At 42.2% G+C, this 19400-nt stretch overlaps 1 protein-coding gene across 6 annotated transcripts in view; it reads right to left on the bottom strand.

The window, feature by feature from the left end:
- pcloa (piccolo presynaptic cytomatrix protein a) overlaps positions 1–19400 on the bottom strand; it is a 56318-nt gene that overhangs the window by 35583 nt on the left and 1335 nt on the right. For all 6 annotated transcript variants that reach the window (XM_005733469.1, XM_005733471.1, XM_005733470.1 and 3 more), the window contains exons 2-3: positions 17166–18156; positions 14552–15565 (exon numbers count right to left, since the gene is read on the bottom strand). In XM_005733469.1, the coding sequence (XP_005733526.1) occupies positions 14552–15565; positions 17166–18156 (2005 nt within the window). The remainder of the gene's footprint in view (positions 1–14551; positions 15566–17165; positions 18157–19400) is intronic.

Here is a 19400-nt window from a genome sequence, read left to right as displayed (position 1 = left end):
AGTTCTGGCACAGAGAAGACAGCAGTGTTTCTGGATCATGCTCGCATATGGCTTCTTTTTTGCATGACAGAGCTTTAACCTACAGTTGCGGATGACACAGTGAACCATGTTCTCAGACAGAGATTTCTGGATGTGTTCCTGAGCCCATGCAGGGATTTCCATGACAGAGTTAGGCTTGTTTTTAATGTTGTGCCTTGTTCCTTGCCCACATAGATTTGTATACTGTAAGCTATTCAAAGTCTTTACAATTTTGAGGAACAGTATCCTTATTATTAATTGTTCTACAATTTAGAAACTGTTTTGCAGGTTGGTGAGACTCTGCCCAAAAGATGCTCTTTTTATAATTCTAACACTGTGAAACAAAATGTTTCTGCACAGTTAAAATGTCACTGTGACAAGTTACCCTGTGACAGTATAACTTCTATTTTCAAGGGGAGCTTTTACTTTTGTGGGACTTAAGAGATAGGTCCATGCATAATGCATAGTAATGGGACCAGGGGTTTACCAAGGCATGTCAGAAAGGGTTGGGTGGCCTATGCTGGCATTTATGAGGCAAACTAAGCACAGAGACTGCATTATTATAGGTTTTGCTGTGTATGTGTACAAGTATATATGAACATAAACAGTGCATCTGTATCAGCAGAATTTTTACATCTGTTGTCATCAGCAAAATGTTAATTAAACACTTCAAACATTAGCAATTTCAGGGGTACTGGCTTAGTTTACCAGTTACCTAACATGGAGGTCCAAGTTTGAATCCACCCTGTTACTATTTACTGCATATCTTTCCCCCAGCTTTCCTGTCTTCTCTCCACTGTCCTATTGCAAAAAAGCTCCCTCCTCATCCCCCCCCCTTCCTACTTAGTTAGCATGCAGAGGATCTTTTCCAAAGATCCTCAGCTTCTTAAATATGTCATTTACCTTCATTACATCTCTAATATGATTGTGATACACAAAAAACTGTAAAGAATATTTTTTTGCAATATTTTCGCAATAACTTCCTGCTTAAAATTGCATGGGATGTAATTCTGGAAGAGGACACGTGCTGACATAACTCTAACTTCTAATGTGTTGTCTCTGAGCTCCAATAAAGCTCTGCTGGAATGCCAATCCTATTATGGCTGGGTTGTCCTGGGCACTCACGTAAACAGAGGACACTTGGGGAGCAAGGAACTATTTAATGTAGGGACACAAGACCAGAACAAGTAGTCTGGAAAAGCAAAAAACAAACAAACAAACCACAAAACACCTCATTTCACATTTTGCCAAGTGCTCTGATATTCTTCTGTGAACCTCTCTTGTGAATGTCTTCGCCTGGCTTAGCAGCAGGGTTTATGCTAAATTCATAAAAGATCACAGGCTGTATGCTAAGCCATGCAGCAGACAAGCCACCTCTGTCCAAGCGCAGACAGAGAGAAAGAAACAAGGAGACGGGAGGGGAGGAGAGAAGATGACAGAGGGAATGTTGCAGCAGCACAGTCAGATTAAATAAGACATGATATGCCATGTTTTAGACCTTGCCTATAAAATAAACCTTACTCTTGTTCCGTACTGTACACTTTACCTGAAATGACAGTTGGGTATTGTAACTCACGAAGGAACAATATTTTAGTATATATGAAATAGCAACTCAAAAATGATATTACTGCATGTGTGTATGTCCAAGTATTATCCATTTGACCTCTTCTGTGGGTCCCTGCTCAAACAACTTGAGACAAGAGCTCCTCCGGCTTGAGGGCTGCATCAGTTAAACCAGAGAGGGCAGGCGCTGATAGCTGGAGTGATGGCCGCCGATAGGAAATGCAGGAAATCAACTCAGACTGTCGGTCAGCCTCAGCCACTTCACAGCCAGTCATCACCAACGTATCAAGACATCAGAGCTGGAACACCTACAGCTATTACTGCTCCTTTTAATACACTTACTGTAATCATTTTGTCTCTTATAGCTAGTGAGATAAACCAAACCAAGCCTTTTAAGCCTTGAATCACTGCCCCATTGAATTAAATGGCAATCTCAAATGCAGTTCCTAGCTTACAGTTATCCCTCTGAAAAGCAGTCAATAAATTGTACCGCTAGCTTTATACAAAACTAGACAAGGCAACTTTTTCACTGCAGATGTCAGAACCTTAATACACATTGTCCTTTGGCCCCAGAAAATATGCAGTGAATAAGTAACCTCGGTATCTGAGTTTTGGCTTAGCATATGCCTGGCAAAATGAGCAACTTGGGCTCTGGTAAGAAATAAGGGACAGAGTATTCTCAAACTAGAAGTCAGACTGTAATGCTTCATTCACAGTCTTCATCTATTTCTACCATCAGAAAAGATTTCTCACAGGTCTCAGCAAAGTCATCACAAATTCTATTTACAGGGTGATGAAACAGCATCTAAATTAGCAAGAATCTTACACTACTCTCTGAGACTCACAACGTAATCAAGCCATCTCATCTCGTGGTGAAACCTGAATTAGTCACGAAAGCAGTCTTTTTGTACTAGTGCATTTAGACTTGTGTGTAATGGACAAACTGGCCTCAGACTGTATGACAACTGTATATCCATGTACATGAAAAATGATGAACATCAATCGACAGCTTCCATTCTCTGACTAAATCACAAAGGGCCAGAATCTGTTTCACAGCAGGAAGTAGTTGGCATTAGCTGCTTTCTTATTTCAGATTAGAGTGTGCATGACGCAGAGCAGGTGAGAACTTCTTACTTGTTGGGAATTCAGTGGGAATATTACCTGTACTATTTCTACATCAGCACAAATCCAATGAGTTGAACACACTAGGGAAGTTCAAACTGCATCAAGAATTTGTGATGTCACGAGAACCAAGAAGAACGTTCAGGGTCTCCGTTTACAGTGCAAAACTACTGAGCTACCGCTGATTTCTTATTTTATTAGAATTTTTTTTTTTAAAGTGGTCTTGAGAAATAGTGAAGGTCTTGCAGTGCTTTTCTTTGGATACTCTGTGTTTTTTCACTCATTGTCAGTCCAGTCTTGTACCTGACCTTTTTTTCTTGTTTTTTTTGGAAAAAATGGTGGAGGTCCATGGTCATGTCATGGTTTGAGGTTGTTGGGGATCATGCCATGACAATTTGATTCACCATATAAGATCACCTGGAAAGGGCCTGATTGGCAGCAGTATGACAATGATGCCAAACACTGCCAATGAAGTAAAAGCATACCAGGATAGAAAAGCCCACAATGGAACACTGTCAGTCATGGATTGGCCTCCTCGGGCCCGGACCTCAAAATTATTGAACCGTGTGGAATTATTTTCACAGAGAACAACACAAAAACCAGCCAACATCCAAGGAAGAGCTTTAAATGTCTTTCAAGGAGCCTGGAGAACTATTCCTGAAACCTACTTGAAATTGAAAGGAATCTTACCTAAGAGAGTTCAGGTAAAAGTGTGGAAAAATAAAGGTGGTCATACCAAATATTGACTTTCATTATTTCATTATAACTGCCTTTTATCCTTTACTTCCATGTGTGTTGTCATGTTTCAATAGACTGCTGGACCTACTTTCTATTTTCCTTACTAAATATAGAGAAATGAAAGATGGCTGAAGAGTTTTGCACAGTACTTTATCTATCCACAAAAACAAAAACAAAAAATCTGAATTTTTTACATAATGATCTTTTCTACATCAGCTTTCAAATAAATATGACATGCCTCTGTAAGATAGCTGTGATGGCTTCTGCAAATCGCATCATGGATGATTCATGTAACCTAGGGAGTCACTCACGTACATCACCGTCAAGGATTTTCTGATATCACGTGGGCACCAAAGAGCTGACAAAGACTAACACCCACAAAGATGAATTTGTGGCAATGTTGTTGAAATGCATATACTCAGATAAAAAACATAAAAAACCTTGGAAAATAAATACAAACTCCCTCTCTCTTCCTACATGAAGCTCTCAAACAAGCACGAGCTCAAACATGAATGAATCATGACAGACTCAGAAATTTTCCATCTCCGTCAGGCTTCCTCCAAGGACGGAGAAAGAAGACAAACTGAAAACCGCAGACAGGAATCAGATGCTGGGATGAAGCTGACCATACCCATGTTAGGTTATTGTCTCCAACTGAGAGTAGGAGTGTTGTGAAGGTCGGCGCAGCTCTTTGATTAACACGAAGGATCCTATGAGGGTTTGGCTCATCTAAATTTAGACAGCGCTTGGCCCACAGACTTGGTGAAGTCGCTTCCTCTTACCACTGCCTGCACTTTACACATTCTTGGACATATCCACACATACATATACTTTTCGTGTATTTTGATGAGATTTCTTTCTATGACTTTTCCTCTGAACTTCAGAAGCGTCATTTTAAACAGATGATTTAGAGGAAGATGGGACAGATGGATAAAACAGATGAAAGGGAGGCAGTGGAAAAAAGACTGATAATGTTGGGTTAGATGCAAGACAGGATGAAAGAATGAGGGGAAGATGATAAGTAGGGAGAATAACAGTCAAGGCTATAGGCAGAAGGAGAAAATGAACCTAATACAGCACACTGAAGGACAAGCTGAACAGTAAAGGGAAGGAGCTTAATGACCATTGGAAATGACTCAACATCAGCTACTGCCAACAAGCTTAACGTTATCACCCTGTATATCTGCAAATCAACTGCCAAGAGGACAGGACAAGCTGCAGTTTGTGACTGCCCAGAATGACTTTAAAATGTTACACTAGAGATTGTGAATGCTTTTGACGTCATTTGTACATACATTGGCAAAAGTTCCTGCCATTCTTCCAGGTTAACGCCTCTTCATCAGCTTTTTTTTTGTAGTGTCTTTTCATTAATTAGGTTTTCCTTTATCATATGCAGACTGTAAAGATAGTTCCATATTGCAGTTAACTTGCCTCATGTCTTTATGTCAAGTAGATGATCATTTTCATCCTGGTTACTCTCATTACTCTCATCATCTTGGTTAGCTGATTTTAAAAAGTAAAATGCACTAAAACACCCTCTATTTCTCTAAAAATAAGATGCATCGGAGTTGTTTCCACCACTGTAATTTTTCTTTAAGCAAGCGAAATAAAAGGTGCTCATGATGATGTTTCTAGGTGCTAGCAAGTTAAATTTGCCACCTTCAGAAAGAGCCAGATTAGCTGTTTCACACCCTTTCTATTCTTTATGCTTAAGCCAATGCTACCCACCTGCTGGGGTTACCTATTCCAGTCAAGTATTGGCATGAAAGGGGAATAAAAGGACATTTATGGGTCTATTTATTTAATATTTTAATATTAATGTTATTTTACATTTAAGCCCACAAATGAATGACATGTCTTGACAATGGTGATATCTGGATGTATATCACCAGATAATTAGCGAAAACACAATATAATCCACTATATGAATGATAAGGTTAAAAGGCAAGAGGCTAATGCTCTTTTTGCAGCACCGCTCGTGCATGTTTCTGTCATAAAGCTCTAGCTCAAATTAAAATCTGGAAGTCTCTGCCCTTTTCCCATTGATGAGCATGCTCAGTGGCCAACTTAATTACAATTCACTAGACCGCAAGCAGCATATCACAGCATCAGCTCCTTTGCGAGCCAAAAAAGATCTTTGTTCTAATCGATGTCTCCGTGTTAAGGATGTTAACATCGTGGTCTCAATGTGTTGTATTCACACTTACATGCACAAATGTTTATGTAATTCTCAAATGAATCATGAAAGTAAACGTTACATGAGTGGTAATCGCCTTAAGGTTTGAGAACCGGGCTCGAGACGAAGAGATTGTAGGCTTTAATGACAAAATAAGAAGCAAAACCTGAGTGGGGAATTTGAATAAGTCGCATCCTGCTACCATCCTCTGGGAATGCATTTAGCAAAATGTTAGTGAAGCAGAATGTTGCAGGACAGAGTATAAGCCTACTGAGGAATATTCCCTGGATAAATGAAGGTTTAACAGGTCAATTATCCCATTATAAATACAAATCTTTTACTCAAATCAAACCTGACAGTTGACAGAAAAGAGCCTCAGTGTTTCATTTCTGTCATGATGATACTGTCAGAATATTCCATTGCACTGTGGAAGGTGAATGAAGACGAGCCGGAAGAGAGGAGGACAAAGTGTTTGTTGATGTGTAAAAAGTCTGTTTTTAAAGTGGGTTTGACACAATATATATACACTTCTAGCCTAGGGATTAAGGACAGGGAGAAGTTTCAGTGCATATTCTGTGTGCATCTGTGTTTGTTTATCTAGTTTATCTCATAAACTGTCTGCATGAGTCAGCTTCTTATCGAAATCAAAAAAGTGACAGGGCTTTGTTCAAATTTTAAATCAAGTGTTTCGCTCCTTTCAGCAGTTATGAATTACATTTCAGAAGAAAGAAAGAATGTTTATAGAGAAGTTTTTACTCTGCACATCCCCTCGGCTATATAAAGAGTTTTTGGTTTCTTCAAGGTCATTATTTTGATTTTATAGTTCAAAACATTGATATAGTCGCTATAGCTGACTGTTGGATTGTCAGATATTTTGGTCCATATTGACATGACAGCATCACACAGGTAGATTTGTGGCTTTACATTCATGAAGCCAATTTCCTATTTCATCACATCCCAAAGCAGCAAAGATTGAGTATGTGGGTAACACCCATGAAAACTTGCCAAATATTCTCTGCCTATGCCAAACTGCTTATTCTGCTATTGACTCTTGTTTTGAGCTTCTGGTACCCCAGGTTCCTGGTTAGCAGTACCTGTGAGCATGGACACTTCTACAGAGGTCACTTGGTGTCTGCTCCAAGAATGCCATGTTTGACTGATCTGAATAGGACATGTGCCATGGGGCAACTGCAAGCTGATGTTCTGCAAACCCAAGTTGCAGCATTATTTGGAGTGAGCCCTGCTACCATCTCCAAATTAAAGCCCAAATCCCATATAATCAGGATGTCAGAGACAGGCCGTGAAGTGGACGTCCCAAGAAGACGACAACACAAGAAGACAGTTCCCTCACCCTGTCGGCAGTCAAGAACCATAGGCAGTCTTCTACAGTACAGGTTTGGAGGATGTTATAGCCGACTGTTCTCTACCCAGACAATCTGGGATAGACTGCAGACAGCCAAACTCTAGTGGAACCTGAATATGTAGAGAAACTTTATGTCCAGCAATGAGTCCAGATTTTGCCTCTTGCAGTTGATCAGAGGGTCAAGGCCACTCAACACTTATGGGATTAGCTTGAGCTTGGAGCTTTTGGCTAACAGTGTGTTACCATGCTGGTGACCACCACGAGGATGAGGTGCCTTGCTGTTGGGGCTGTGTAAGGTTTTTTCCACATTCTACTGACGCCCCTGTTTGTTAAATGAATAAATTGTTAAGTTGGCAATTTGTCTTGTTTCTTCAGACTTCAATCATCCAATGCAATAAACGACAACAAACAACAATCAATAGCAAAATAAGCTATTTCGCAGCCCACATACCCACAACCCACATACTCAACTCTCTTTTTTTAAAGCAAACCACACAATCACCTTTAAGTCACAAGTGCAATATTGGTTATACTCCAATTACATGTTTCCTTCAAACTTGCAAAAAGAAAAGTGTGTATTCTAACAAACATTACTCACGACAGAGACACAATTCAAGACAAAAGCCAGAAATGCCTGCATATTACACCGATGTCTCAGCATATGACAGATTTTTTTTTCAGGCAATGCAAAAAGAAAGAGGCACAATTTGACCTCCAGAATCTATTAGCGCGACAATATAGTGCACAACCATTTTTATGTTGGCATAACTAGGGCTGGCTGTTTCCTATACATTAATAAAATCTTATATTATGTTAGGATTCTTGCATTATCATATTTTCTGCCTGACAGTCAATTCTGCCCACAGGTGCTGTTCATGTGACTCGCAGGCGTGAGTCACGAGTGCTAAAACAAACCGCAACAGTCAGGTTGTCATGGTCTGCACTGCTTAGGGCAGCATGGGCTGGCACCCATATCCTTTGTGACACCCCTTTCCTCCTCCACCCCTCCATGGGATTCCTCTTTCTGTCACAACCATATCTCTTGTCTCCTCTCGCCTCTGCTTTGGGCCTGTCCTCCTCTATTCTGCAATGAAATGTTATCTGTCTGCGTGTTTTTTCATCTCAGTGCTCTCTTACTTTCATTTCATGCTTAAAAAGAAGACTGTGGTTTTAATATTTGACATTTTAATTAAAAAACAAAATCATAAAACGACACTTGTGAAGTTTCTGGTCTATTTCTTATAACTTGTCAGTCAAGGTAGCTCCCTCCAACTGCTCTTCCTTTACCAATACCTATATTCTCCAATAAAGATGAAAGGGACCACTTTAAACGTGGGATAAAAGTTAATCCTCTTGCCTTTTTTTTTTTTTTTTCAAAAAATGCATGAAAATGATTTTTTCACAGGTGAAGCTAAGCTGTTTCCCCTCACCCACTTAAGGTCATTTAATAGTCAGACTGAGATAGTCCAAAATCCACAAAACCAACTTTCTGCTTTATTCAAATTAGACCCTTCCCTGCTGGTGAAGTAAAAGCATGTGTTGCAGTGCTGACAACAAGGGGCAAGTGCCAGAATCTGTGTCTTCATGTGTCTCTGCTTGCCTGTCCTTTGCTCTCAGTGTGATGAGGCCCCACTGCTGGCACACTTGACGTATTCGCTTGGTGGTGAAAATTTAAGTCTTGCTAAGCATTTAAAATAAATTTTGAAAACTGCAAATTCGAAAGGAGATCATTAGAATTTCTTCTAGAGTAGAGCATGAAGGGTTCTATATAAAAAGGAAGGATCTACCATTCATAGCCTAACCAAGGTGTAAGATCTGTTAATATGGCAACTGAGACAGCAACTTGCTAGATGCATTTCTCAGTAAAAATAAATAAATAAAATCAGTTTAACTTGTGAGATATATTCTTATTCAGGTGCCAACAAAATCAACCAAAACACATCCGCAAACACACACACAGACACACACATTCACCTTAATGTCTAAAAATACCCTCACAGCCTTCCAATGTGGCCATGTGCGGGTCTCTGTGGGTTGCCTGGTGCGGCAGAAGAAAATACACAGTTAAAGGAGTGAATATGAAAGAGGGAACACAAAGAGCTACAAAAGGGAGTGTTGAGGAGGGGGGTGGGGGGGCTGCCCTGCAGTTGCTTGTGTTCTCCCCTCTCTCTCTCTCTCCCTCTCCTCTTTGTGGCTCTCTTTGGTGGCTGTGGCTATTTTTGTATGCTTCAGCCTCCTGACCAACTGATGGGAGAGCTGTGAGAGCAACTGGACTGTATGGAGCGGATTGAAAGTTTTATAACTGTGATATATAACTGTGGTTAGTTTCTAAGTACTGTAAACAACAGAATCATCTAATATCTGGATTCTGCAATGACGTGTGACTTAAATAAGGCAGAAGTTTGGAGCGGGGGGGTTCAGAGATACCAAGCGCTACACAGAAGCATATTCAAGCATGTGCATAAGTGTATGTATGACCACGGAGCGAGCCTTTATCTGGCTGTGCAGACTCAAGAGGATTCAGACTGTGGGCGGAGGCGTGGGCACGATTGCAGAATAACAATGAGGAAGGAGGACACGGGAAACACATTGCAATAAATGCAGGCTAAGGTTTTAGAAACATGAGGATGCCCAACACGGGGACCTAGTGCTCAAGTGGCTTTTTGGTTTTAACCGAAATTTTACAAGCCTAAACTAACGGCTTAACTTAAGCAGATATTAAGAGAGGTGAAGTTAACGAAACAATCTGAAATGATCCTTTCCTGTCTGACCCAGAGGAGCAGATTCATGACATCTTTATGCCATAAATAAGGAAGTGTTTACTTTTGCGCAAAGAAACCACTAGCCTAGCATTTGCATTTTGGTCTGCTTACTCTCTTTGAGGCTAAACAAATCTTGAGAAGAAAGTGATGCTAGCCTCCTAACCCGAATGTCCGTTTGACAGCAGACAAGGGTGACCTACTTACCAAAATCCTAAACTATTTCTTTCCACCATTCCACAAAAATAGGTGTACTCAACACTTTATGATCATTGCTTATTCATTTTCCAGGATGACGACTTTTTAAGATCTTGTAGTTGTGACTAAATACAAAAATGGCAAACTGGAATAAAGCAGTTCAGTTTCTAGGATACATTAACCAACAGCCAGAAAGTATTTAATAATTAAGTTAGGGAGAGCAGTTGATACAGGATAGCAAAGCATAATCTTGTAGATGTTGGCCAATGTCAAGTGGGGGGAAAAAGAAAAAAAAAGAGGAAACACCATGCATCTTCATAACTCTTGTTTATATGTTTTTATACATCTTTTCATATTTAATTTATCTAAACAAGGCTCGCTGGTAGAGTGTACTGTGGCCAGTTGAGATCAAGAAACCAGCTTAAGGTGATTTTGTGACATGGTGCATTATCCTGCTGGAAGCATCCACCAGCCGATGATCCTCTCTGTGGTCGTAAAGGAATGGACGTTGTCAACAACAATACTCGGGCAGGCTGTAGTGTTTACATGATATTCATTTGCTGTTAATGGATCCAAAGTGTGCAAATAAAATATACCCCACACCATCACACCTCCAGGATCCAGCCACAGCAGTTGATATAAAGCAGCATGCTTTCATGTTGTTGACACCAAATTCTGGCTCTGCTATCTGAATGTTGAAGTACACATCGAGACTCGTCGTTCCAGGCAACATCTCTCCTTCTGTTGTCCAATTTTGATGAGCTCGTGAGAACTGAACCTTTAGTTTCCTGTTTTTAGCTGATAGGAGTGGTACATGGTGTGGTCTCCTGCTGCTGGAGCATTTGATGTGTTCCACATTCAGAGATGCTCTTCTGCATACTTTGGATCTAATGAGCGAATCGCTGTTGCCTTCCTATCAACTTGAACCAGTCTGGCCATTCTTCACTGACTTCTGACATCAAGAAAGCATTTACACCCAGAGGCGTTGTGCTCACTATATATTTTCTCCTTTTTGGACCATTCTCTGTAAACCCCACAGTAGATCAGCTGAAATACTCAGCTGATCTCCTGGACTTCAAAGCACCATGTTTGAAGTCACTTAAATCTCCTTTCTTCGCCATTCTGATTCCTGGTTTGAACTTGAGCTTGTATTGACATAGTCCAAATGCATTAAGAGTATGAACTAGGGTTGGGCGATTGGACAAATATATCGACAATCGATGATAGGCTGAGCCCATCGGCGATCGTTTTTACAAAGGCGATTTATTTATTCATTTGACCATGAGTAAGTTTGCTAATAATGATGGAGCTAACAGAAGCAGTCAACAGAAAAAAAATTTAATATTAATAGCGCTGTTTTAACGGCACCCTCTTTCATCTGCGAGCAAATGTACCCTCCTCAGAGGGTGGTTACACCCTTAGGTTTACCTCTTTCATACCAAATTGGCGACTTTATATTTTTTTAGTGCTGTCAGCGTTAACGCTCCGTCATTACGACTAACGCGATTAACAATTAACCCATCTGGAGTGCAGACTGAGTCAAAATCCCTTAAATGTCTCTGTCAACACATTTCGGGCACTTTGTCCAAAGTTTGTTCATTCTGCGCTCCAGATGGGTTGAGCGCGTTAAAATTTTTAATTGCGTTAATTGTGATGACCTGTTAAGTTAAGTTTGTCCATGTTTGGACTTCTGAGTTGTAAAGGCACAAATCAGTACATGCATGATTACATTGCTCCGCCCATCGAAATGTCTGCCCATGCGCGAATATATCGCCCATCGTCGATTATTGGACTGACGAGGGTCGGTTGGAAAATTTTTTACATATCGCCCAACCCTAGTATGAAAATTACATTATTATGTTCAATTTCAAAACCACAGATTACCTTCTGCAGAATTCAAATAAAAAAGGTGGAAATCTCGCTGGTTTATGTAGGTGGAGGTGACACAGAGTGTAACTCACAACTCTACTCTTAGCTCTGACTCTCTGATTTGCACTTCCCATTTTACGTAAGGCTCCTTCAAAAAGCACACTCATTACTGATAAGGACAATATGACATGGAGCCTGAGCTAAAGTAACACTGCTGAGCAGCAGACACACATTTACACACTTTCCCTACTTCAAAGGGGGCCCCATTGGTAAAAGCAGGGGGATAGCACTGTTCAGGGAGGGTTCTCATAGAGAATACACTGTCTTTAAAAACGCAGGTATTAGGAAAGTCGTTCTTTGTCTTATAAGGATAAGACCAAGAATACAAAAGAGTGGGAAATACAAAAAAGACAGAGAAAATAGGACAAAAATGCAAGGAAGGGAGCTGCGTTTGAAAGAAAGCAAGCAACAGAGAAAACACATTAAGGTGAGTGCCTTTCCTTCCAGGGTGGCTATTTTCACAACTCATATTGATGGGATTAAGCAGAAACACCTGAGTCGGGGCTCACGCCTCAACAGAAATGGCAGACTTCCTGTTGCCCTTTAAATCCTTTCAGGACACAGAGATTATGGCTACACATGCTGACACATTACAGTCAGATGGACGCTCACCCTTCAATATTTCAACAAAATGACACATTTTTAGCAAACAGACCCTGAAACAGACCTCCAGATTATTTCTAATCCTTGCACATGCACACCGTGAGAACAAAAACACACTAAAAGAAGCAATTCTCCTGAAGTGTGAAGGCTCACCTGAGCCTACTCAGCCAAATGTCAATAGCTCGACATTCTCACAAATTAAACAAACTGTCCCCTCCCACACACTCGCCACACACTCTGCACCACTCACGTCAGCAACTAAACCCTCGCTGACAGCCGACATTATGGCAGCGAATGACACACGAGTGAGGCGTACTACGTAGGGGGCAGATGACTCAACCTAGGTGCCGTGTGTGTGTATGTGTGTGCGCGTGTCTTTTATGCCAAACCTTCAAAAGCTTGGTCACAACTTCAGTCAGAACCTTTCATTTTTATTCAACGTATGTGTCTTATTCAGCCCTGCAAGAGAAAGAAATAGTCATCCCTCACCGTAAGAATTTCTAGCTGCGCCTGTCCTAAAAACAAAACGGAGTCGGGCTTCAAGAAAAGAGGATGTTAAGAGGACTAATCTATGTCCAATTAGAGCATCAGTGGCTTGAATGCCCATCTCGCCTTTGTAATTACATTTCCCCCTCCATGCTTGGCCTCAATTAAGTGATTCAGCTCCTCAGTCTCCCAGCAAGCATGTGCAATTAAAAAAAATCCGAGCTTCAGAAGACGACAACAGTACAAAAACTTTAATAGTCCTGTCACCACTGTAAACTAATACTGGTCAAAAACTTGAGTGTAAACACAGAAACTCCCTGTTTAAAGGTTGTTTGTGTGCCAAACTCCAGGAGACTCCTGGGATTGCTGGCTGTAGCATTTTCTTTAACACACAGATATGAAAGCGGAATGGGAAAATGGGAATAAGGATATTTTTCATAATGTCAAACTGCCTCTGAACTGGCAGCGTTCACAAGCTCATTCTCAGCTTAGAGCCAGAAATACACAGCAGATTACCAAACCTTGACCTAACAAAGCAGTTATCACGTGAAACCAGGATACGGCTTCGGCCTGGCAAACGCGTGTTTGCGCTCTGAGTGGCATGACCATGTCAAGAGGATATTAGCCATCCCAAGTGACCACTAGCTTTAGTTATGTTATACTTTAGTTCTCAATGGATGTTTGATCTAATTGTGAGATGTGACTCAGATACGCTATAAACAAAATTGGGACAATTCACATTTTCACGTGGGTGCAGCATATGTGACTATGCTTTGCCTGCATGCTGGGAAACTGCTCAACCAAAAGCACTTTTTGGCCTCTGTTCCCATTATATACTGATTCGACACCACAGAGTACCATCTGCTGTGTGGAACTCAAAGCACGGTCTCACAGTGCTGCTTCCACATGGAACAACACATGGAAAACACCAGCAAACCTGTCCCCGCACCTTGATAGATAACCAGGCTGGAAGTGACTGGTTGGAGATGCTTTCACATGCAGAAAAGCAGACAAATAAGCATTGGCATTTACAGATTTACCAAGTCGCATGTATCCAGTTTCACAATTAAAGACTGCTCTATATAAAGGAAAGCGTGCATTCGCTACACATGACCACACAAGCGCACACAGCCAAATACACACATATACAGACACACAGTGTTCAGTCAAGTGCTCTTTGATGATGAGTCCTCCAAAAAAGCTATTTATCTTCACGTGTCTGGCCGCGCTCTCAGCTAAAGAAAGCTTGACAGTAATGAGGCTTACAGATTTTTTTAAACGCTGCATAATTGACCACATCCATTAATTCAGCAGTCAAATATGTGCAGATGCCATTACACTGTCTATCTGAGTCAAACTAATAGACTTAAAAGAAGAAATAAATGGTATTTTTGCGAGATGCTAGTGGGGAAAACGTTCAACTGAATAGTCCTAATTGTATTTCTACTGTGACCTATTTCAACGAAACATCTAGAGGATGTTTGTGTTCTATTTATATACACCAGAATGCATAAATTAGCAGTAGGTGCACGGTGCTGAGAGCGCAGGAAGCTGTAGGGGCGTAAGAAAACAGCAACAATGATAAGGGTTTCTTACCTCTCCTAAGTGAGGAGTAGGATTGAATCCACACAGATTGCACACTGTCTTCTTGCACTCGGTGCAGAGGCTGTAGTTGGGCGTGTCTGTCGAGCCAACGTTTAGCTCCACATTACACAGAGGGCAGTTTTCCTTCGTCGCTGGAGCTGAAGCGGGCACGGGTTTGGTTTCCGGGGCTTTCTCTTCCCGCTCCACAGAAATGGTTCTGGGGGGTTTCTTGGTCTTAGGGGGCGGTGTTTCAGGAGCAGAGTCTGAATCAGGGGGAGAGCCAGGGCCAGAGAGGGGGGAGTCAGGTGGTGAACCGGGACCAGAGTCTGCAGGGGAGTCAGGTGGTGACCCAGGAGGTGAACCCTTTGCTTTATCTTCCTCTCCCGTGACAAGACTGGTGGCTGAGCTCAAGAGGGATGATCCAAAGCTAAACATTTGAGATGTGGCTGCAGGAGGTTTAGTGGACTCTGTCAAGCCTCCAAAACCTCCAAACAACTTCCCAGCAACAGATTCCTCCTGTTTTGGAGCAGCCTGGGCCTGAGGCTTCGACGACTCCATCAACCCACCAAACCCACTAAACAGTTTTCCCGTGACTGACTCAGCAGCGTGTGAAGCAGCTGCTGGTGGCTTAGCTGCATCTGTGAGCCCCCCTAAACTGATACCTCCCAACCCTCCAAAGAAGCTTGATTCCTGCTTGGGTTTAGCTGGGGACTGCTGAGGACTGGACTTCTGAATAATGGGGCGACCTGTCTTGGGGTCGATTTTGGGGGATCCCGCGACTGAGGAGCCTGGTGAAAGTGGTCCTGGAGAGGTAGGACCTGGGGATTTCTGCCTTGGTGTGGTTGGTGGTGTTAACCCTTGGTCGGAGGTGCTTTGCTGTTTTATCAGGAGCTTTCCAGGTTTTCCCGATGCCTGTCTCTGAGGAGAGGGTGGGGCGGAGCCTTGCTTGGGCTTCGTCACACCAGGGGGATCCATTCCTCCCATGGCTCGCTGCATCTGACAGTTCAGACACAGCCACTCTTTACCCTGTGCATGAAAGAAAAGATACAAACAAAGCATTAGTTAGATGCACCAGTGACAAGTGTAAGTACAGTATATGCCCAATAACTAACTTTAATCGCAAATAAAAGACACAACCAAATAATTTGCATCTCAAATGATGCTAATTCCTGTTTTTTCATCAACAACATTTACACAAATACTAATCAGTCAAAAAAAGCAAATACTATTCATGCATCAATGCCAGGTTATAGTAGCTTTATTACAGGTGGTCTATATGTTGATGATAACTAGATGTCTTTTGTTGCCTTTGTTTACACCATACAGGAGTTATCAACACCTGTTCTTAAAAAAGCCGGGTTTACAGCAGTGAGCTCTTTGTTCAGTGTTTGGCTATCTCCTTGGTTTCCACTGTGTGCATAGTACAGTGTTCAAAAGGGTCAGTGCTGACAGGCTGATCGCTATCTAGAAGAATGTGTATTTGTATTTGTAGTGTAGAGCAGTGTGCGTATTTTTGTGTGTAATGGTCGCCTATTTATTGCGTAAATGTAAACAGATCAATCCGTCCAGCATATGCAAATACGCTGGCTTTCGAAGAACAACCCAAGTATAAATGCAAATCTGTGTAGAGTCTTTTGCAGATAAGAGTAATAAACGTAGGTGATGATATATTATTGTATCAGCTGCTACTTGCAGCGATAGAAGCACGCTCTAAGAGTTGTATACACCCTTGGTGGACTTCCCCCTTTGCATATTTGGGGATATTTTAAAGGCCTAGTGTCTGTCTAAACATGCACCCAAAAATCAAAGCCTCTTGTTTTAAAAATGTGCCTTCTGAACTATCCCCAGTGTTATTACGCACATCAGCCGATCCCAAGAAGAAACTCGAGCAGACGGAACCAGCCATTCTGCTCTGCTATGATCATGGCCCACTAGCGTTTACAGTCCATGTGTGACTGAGTGTCCTCACGGCTGGCACAGTATCTTCCTGTGGCCATGACATGAGTCACCTTGATCAACATTCCCTGGGTCCATATGGTCCCTCTGTTCCTCAAATCGTCTGCAACTCTTATTAAATGCGCTCCTTCTGCCAGGCTCACGGAACAGCGATATGCTGTTAACAGGCGAGCGCTGAATGTGCACCTTGGCTAGTTATCTTGACTTCTTTTTTATGCTGCAATCATTTTTTCTTTGTTGGTCTATTTAGGATGAGGACGCTAACTTCCATTGTTTACAAATCGGTTTGACTAGTCATTTTATGGTGATTTAAATGCAGAGCCAAGAAGTCTTCCTACTGGCAGATTATATTTATTAAAAACCCCCAGAAAAACTGATGTTTCACTGACATAAAATCGAATGATACTTGGCCTTTTCCACACACTGTCATCATAACATAAACTAGATTGTGTAATATTAGTTAAATGCCAGTATACTAACATAGGAATTATACATGTTTTTTTTTTACCTTTAGATGTCTGGAAAGCACAGATCTGTGGGTGCTGACATGAAATGAATCATTTGGGATGTTATACAAGGTGTGATAACGCTTTTAAAGTCTTCATGACAAGAAAGGGGTTCGAGGAAAAAAAATTTATAAAAAAGAAAAGAATGAACAGTCGTGTCTTACCGCTGAGTCTGGGGGGCTGAATCCACACAGGCTGCAGACCTGGTTCTTACACTCAGTGCAGTTATTGTAATTAGGTGGATCCTTAGATCCAACGTTCAGCTGGGTGGTTTTACATAGTGGGCAGATCCCAGCTGCAGGCTTTCCAGTTCCCTGCTTAATAGGGGGCCCAGCAGTCTTTCCTGGGGCTTCAGGATGTGCACCAGGCCCTTGTGGCACTTGCTGTTTGGGTCCAGGTTTCCCAGGTCCTTGTTGTTGTTGTTGCTGTGGTGGCAGACCACCTTTTTGTTGGAGAGGGGCTCCCTGTTTGGTTCCTTGACCTGGGGGTCCTTGACCTGGTCTGGGTGCCTGTGACCCTGGTGGGCCTTGACCCGGTGGTCCCTGACCTGGTCTGGGGGCCTGATGCCCTGGTGGTGCTTGGCCAGGAGGACGTTGGCCTGCTTTTGGCCCTTGGCCTGGTGGTCCCTGAACTTGTCTGGGTACTTGACCAGGGGGTCCTTGTCCTGGCTTTGCTCCCTGTCCAGGAGGGCCCTGACTCTGTTTCTGGGGTCCTCCCTGCTGTGGTCCCTTTGGACCTGGCCCTTGCTGTGGGCCTTTCCCTTGTGGCTTCCCTCCCTGCTTGGACTCAGAAGCTGCAGGCATGCCTTCCTCCTCTTCATCCCCAAACAGTCCAAATTTGGGAATGTTGACGGTATCACCCATGGAGGATATGGAGGAGGAGACAGACGAAGTCATAGAAGATACAGCGCTGAGGGGGTTGGCCCCGCTGAGAAAACTGGAGCCAAACATGCCGGATGACTTGGTCTCAGGGTCTTTTGGCTCCTGCCGGAATCTTGATTCAAAAAGGCTGAGAGACGAAGGGCTGCGGCCTGGTGTGGGCTTTCCGAGTGGACCCTGGTTGAAGGCGTCAACAGTTCGGCTTTTGCTAAGACCTGTTGGGCCCCTGGAGGCTCCTACCTGCTGGGAACGCTGCTGTGCATCAGATTCTGATGGTCTAGAAGAAAGAAAACAGACACAGATAGGTTTATCTGTTAGACAGATAGATAATAACATCTAACTGGAAACGAAGACTTTAATATCTGGATAGTTCCAAAATCCACTTCAACTCCACCTTCATCCATTAATCTTTGTATTTTTAGAGAACAAACCAACATCTGGCGGCAGTTGAAAATTTGCCTTTGGCTGAAATTAACACATTTATGGAGCTTCAGATAAATGTGCAATGTCCCTGAAAAACAACTCTTTGTGTTATTGTTTTTGCTTGAATCATTCATATTCACTTTGACACTCCAACACATTTTCTGAACAAACGCTAAAAAAAAACCAATCGCATCAGCACCACACGCTTTAACATCTACCTGAGCCTTTTGTCTTAGTTACGCGTACATTAATGCTTAATAAAGCTTCCTTTTTCCAATAATATTGTGAATTACAGAGGATAGGAACATTTATCATCTCCTTTTTTTCTTGGACTGTTTGCATGCTATGCTATTAATCCTTTCAACAACAAAACCTGTAGCATCCCTCTGCTAATAACACAAGCTAAGCCCGTAGCTCTCAGGCCTATTCAACACATCAGTGAGCACAAAATGTGTAGTGAGTAGCCCTGGGGTAAAGCTGACAGGAAAGTGAATACCGTTGAATGACATGGGAGTGTAGATTGTTGAGATAGAGAGGGGAGACGCTTGGCTCCACAGGGGTAAGCTGAGACGCGTTTGTTAGCTCAGACTGAGAGGCAACATGCAGTAAGCACAAGCCTAGCCAAAGGACTGCAGGATATTTAGAGAAATGCATCAATGTGCTAATGGACCGACTGGATACTGTTTGTTATTGTATCACCGTGTGTGTATGCAGCATACAGCCGAGATATATTGGTTCTGCTGTTTTAAAGTCTCTGAGGCTTTGGCCATTATTAAATTACATCCTCAGGCAATAAAGTTTAATGCAGTAATGAATACATGTGATTATTTTATAGTGAGCACAGGCTATGTGGGGGTACTTTAAGAGCAGAGCAAACAGTGAAAAGTAGTGGCGGCGCAATGCTTGCTGTGAGCCAGCCCGCTGGATCGTGGATTTCAGGACCACGGACAGCGATCAGCCTCATTCCAGGGCAGATGTGTCCACAACAGAGGATGAAACCCGACTTAGTTAAACGTTCAGCTGCGAAGACATATATGAGTGATGACATTAACGCCTGTTCTGTTCTATTTATAGTCATATTAATATTGACGCGCCCCC

Source organism: Pundamilia nyererei, unplaced genomic scaffold (genome assembly GCF_000239375.1).
Source record: "Pundamilia nyererei isolate P.nyererei 1_Seehausen unplaced genomic scaffold, PunNye1.0 scaffold00052, whole genome shotgun sequence".
Taxonomy (NCBI): Eukaryota; Metazoa; Chordata; class Actinopteri; order Cichliformes; family Cichlidae; genus Pundamilia; species Pundamilia nyererei.
This window is presented reverse-complemented; position numbering and strand designations above follow the sequence as displayed.